At 67.6% G+C, this 3,481-nt stretch overlaps 2 protein-coding genes across 2 annotated transcripts; one reads left to right on the top strand and one right to left on the bottom strand.

Annotated features, from left to right (window-relative positions):
• Nucleotides 1–194: 194 nt before the first annotated feature.
• On the top strand, nt 195–725 carry MNEG_12235 (hypothetical protein; the record flags this gene model as incomplete). The annotated part of the gene is made up of 2 exons (XM_014039293.1): nt 195–446; nt 615–725. The coding sequence occupies 2 exons, from the start codon at nt 195–197 to the stop codon at nt 723–725; spliced, it is 363 nt and encodes a 120-aa protein (XP_013894747.1).
• A 2,465-nt stretch (nt 726–3,190) lies between these two features.
• MNEG_12234 (hypothetical protein) lies at nt 3,191–3,415 on the bottom strand (the record flags this gene model as incomplete). The annotated part of the gene is made up of 1 exon (XM_014039292.1): nt 3,191–3,415. A coding segment is annotated over one exon (225 nt), but the record flags the coding sequence as incomplete, so codon positions are not given.
• Between the last annotated feature and the right edge of the window lie 66 nt (nt 3,416–3,481).

Below are 3,481 nucleotides of genomic sequence, written 5' to 3'. Positions count from 1 at the left end.
CACACACACACACACACACACACACACACACACACACACACACACACACACACACAATTACGGCCCCATCCTCCCACGCCCCGCCCTGTGACTCATCAGACCGCCGTGTCAAACCGCGGGGAGCCCTTCAAGTCTGCCATAGAGGACGAGCGGCCCAACTCCCTACAAGAAATCGCGGGGCTCTTCGGATTCAGATGCACCTACCAGGCGCGCCCCTGTCTGTGCCAACGGTGTCACCGCTCCCGCCCCCGCCCGCGCCGGCGTCTCCCGCACGCCTGCCTCCGCTCCTGCTTCGGTTCTGCGCCGCAGCTCACGCTCACGCCGCCACCACGCCGCTGCCGCCGCGGCGCAGCTGCGGGCGTGCGGGCGCCTCCGAAAGGGCCCAGCTCCTCTGCGCCGGCCCCGCCCTGCCTGCGTGCGCAGCTGAATGGGGCCAGCCGCGCGGAGTGCGTTCTCTGCCTTTTTGGAGAGCGCCCTCGCAGCCCTCCCAACATAACACTGCACCGGCTGGATTCCTCTCCAGCAGTGACGCGGCGCCTCGCTGCCACGAGTGCACTCCGCTGGAGTCGCCCCACCCATGACACACGTGCCCGCCTGCGCTCGCGCACGTGCAGGCGACCGCGAAGGAGCTGGCGGTGCGGCTCTACGGCGACACCGTCCCCTGGGTGGAGTTCCCCGCCACCTGCACGACATGCTTCTCATACACCGAGTTCGAGAGGACATGACGGGGCAGCGCGGCGCGCCGGCGGCGGCACAGGGCCCGCTAGCGTTTTCGGCGGCGGCCATGAGTGCGCTTTAGCTCAGCCGAGCCGAGCTGAGCGCGCCGTACATGGGCTGGGCAGCGCGTGGGCCCAACTGCCCCCACGTTGGCCAAAAGGCGCGGGATCCCTCTCATGATTGACATGCGGCCTTTTGATGCCACCCAATCTCACAGGAATGCTTCCCCTGGGTTTGGGGGCTCACGCCTTCCGCTACTTGCTGTCGCTCACTTGCACTCAAAACACGCACAGAGGGTGGGATTACTGCAGACGTGCCTGTGCACTTGCACGCAACTAACCAGGAACAGCAGGAGCGCTTAATGCCACGCAGCAGGATGTTTACTCTGAGTTGGGGCTGCCATTCACCAGCACCAGCACGCGCCACCGGCCAAAGCCCAACCGCCGGCCCCGCCGCCCTCGGTTGCGCAAAGGTTCTGCTGGCGGCGGCTGCCACAGCTTCATCGCCGCCACGTCTGGTGGTTGCGGGCGCTTTGGGAGCACAGCGACCCGAGCATTCCGGCCGCGCCAGCTTGAGGAGCCGCCGTTTGTCGATGACGCGTCGCTTCCGCCAACCTACGGGTGGGCCGCACGCGCGCATTCCCGCCCCAGCGGGTCCGTCGTGTGCGCTGGCGCGTCGCTCGCATTGGTTCGGGCGGACCGTGCTGGCTTGCCCGCCGGGGTGGCTCAGTCGCAGACCCAGAGGGCCCATGCCGCAGGCACCTTCAGCAGGTTTCCAGCCACGGCTTCCCGGCCTGACCAAGGGGCCAAGCCGGCCCCTGCGGGTGCAGTTTGACCCTGGTTTGACCGCGACCCCTGCCTCTGCCCCTTTGCTTGCGGGGTGGTGGCGCCTGCAGCCCTCGCGCTTCCCGAGCCTGCGGCCTTGGGGCGGCGCCGATTCTTGGTTGGGTGCTTCCCCCTTTGATGACGTCAGATCATGTCATCACAAGTTGACGCCCGAGCTCCAAGAGGGGGCCTGGCGCTGTAATAAAGTCTGGGCAGGCGCAAAATCTCAAAACGCTGTCGACTGCCCGGCCGAGTATTACACCAGCCAGCTGGCGCGATCGGTGGGTGTGATCGGCTTGTGTCACCCCATCACATGGATTACTACAAGCCAAAAGTGCACCAGACGCACGCTGCATGCAGGGCGGCGCGTGCCTTGCGCTGCGCGGCGCCCCGCACCAGTGCGCCCTGGCTCCCCGCTCGTCCAGCACAGGAGAGCTCTCCTGGCACCTCAAAGCCAGTTGGCTGCACACCGCTCATCTGAATGCGGCGCCGGCAGGGCTTGCGCATGTGGGGACTACTGTGAAGCGGCCTGCCGTGGGGCTAGTGTAAATGACAATCACGCATTGCAGCGCGAAACCCTGACTTGAGCGTGGGTGACCGCCAATGAGCAGGCAGAAACGGGAGAAGTGCTGCGCAGCAGGCCGTGGACGCCTGCCAAAACACCAAAAATTAATTGGTGGAGGGGCGGTGGCGGCCCGCGGCCGCATAGCTCGTGGTGTTGCGCTGATGGCGCCAGGTGTCACAAGAGAAGGCGCCCCCAGCGCTCTCAGGTGGCGCGCGTTGGGGGCTGAGTCATTGCTCTGGGGCGAGGTGGGTGAGACAGGGGGTGCTGGCAGCGGGAAGAGGGGGTATTATTCGCAATCGAGACGGCACAAGCGACTCTGCGCCGGGCAGTGCTTGTTGATCAGTGTTGGCGTGTCTTATTCACAGGGCCTTGCAGCCCGTCAGTGAGCCGGCTGCCCGGCCTGCCCGGAGGCTGTCCCTTTGGACCGCCTGCGCTAAAGCGCAGCTGCGGCGCGTCCCAAAGCACGCTCGCCTGGCCAAAAACAAAGGCTGCCGTCCCCTGCGCGCCGCCAGCCGCCAACCACCCCTCGGCCAGCAATCGAGAGGGGCTGATGGGGCTGGTTGCGCTTCAACGGGCGGGGGCGTGCGGGGCGGCGCCCATCAAACGAGTGAGCGGATCTTCAAAACCAAGCGGACGGAAAAGCCAGGACGACGCAGCTGACCGGCCAGGCCGGGGCTCAGCTGCCGACCCCCGCACGCCGTGCAAGCGCGCCTCGCGGCGCCGGCGGAGGCCGGGGCGGATCGAGACGTGGCGACAAGCGGCCCCTTGCGCGGCGGGGCGCTGCGGGCGGGGTGCGTCTTGAAAGAGGGTGCCGGCTTTGGGGCGCGGCTGCCCTGTGATTTTGGTTGGGATCAGGCTCCAGGGTGACAAAACCATGGCCGCACGCACAGGCGTGGGACGTGCGGCGCGCGGCGCGCGCCTTGCGGAGTATCATCACCAAACAATTACTTGCGTCAATTCCATCAAACTGCTCCCAAAGTCTGCGCGCTCGACCCTAGCCATTGCTGGCCGGACGGCGCAGACTCCCACGCCCCGCTTGACGACAAAGCGCGCAGCAGTCCTGTTTGACGCCCTCAAAACGCGGTCAATGCGGCCCGCCCGGCGCGGCCGGCGGCGCGGCGCCCTCGATGAACGCCCGGCGCCACGCCTCCATGCGCCGCCCCCCGAGCCGCACTTCCCGCCACCCGTCGCACGCCTGCCGCGCCGGGTTGCGGCCGCGGGCGGCGGCGAGCGCAAAGCTGCTGATGCTGCCGTGCTCCTCGCCGCCAAAGACGATCGTGCCGCGGGGCGTCACCTCGGCGGCGACGCGCTGCGAAGTTCCCACCGTGAACTCGTGCACGCCGGGCGGGAACGCGCCGGCCGTGACGAGCTCGGC

This window comes from Monoraphidium neglectum (genome assembly GCF_000611645.1).
Source record: "Monoraphidium neglectum strain SAG 48.87 unplaced genomic scaffold scaffold03136, whole genome shotgun sequence".
NCBI classification, from domain to species: Eukaryota; Viridiplantae; Chlorophyta; class Chlorophyceae; order Sphaeropleales; family Selenastraceae; genus Monoraphidium; species Monoraphidium neglectum.
This window is presented reverse-complemented; position numbering and strand designations above follow the sequence as displayed.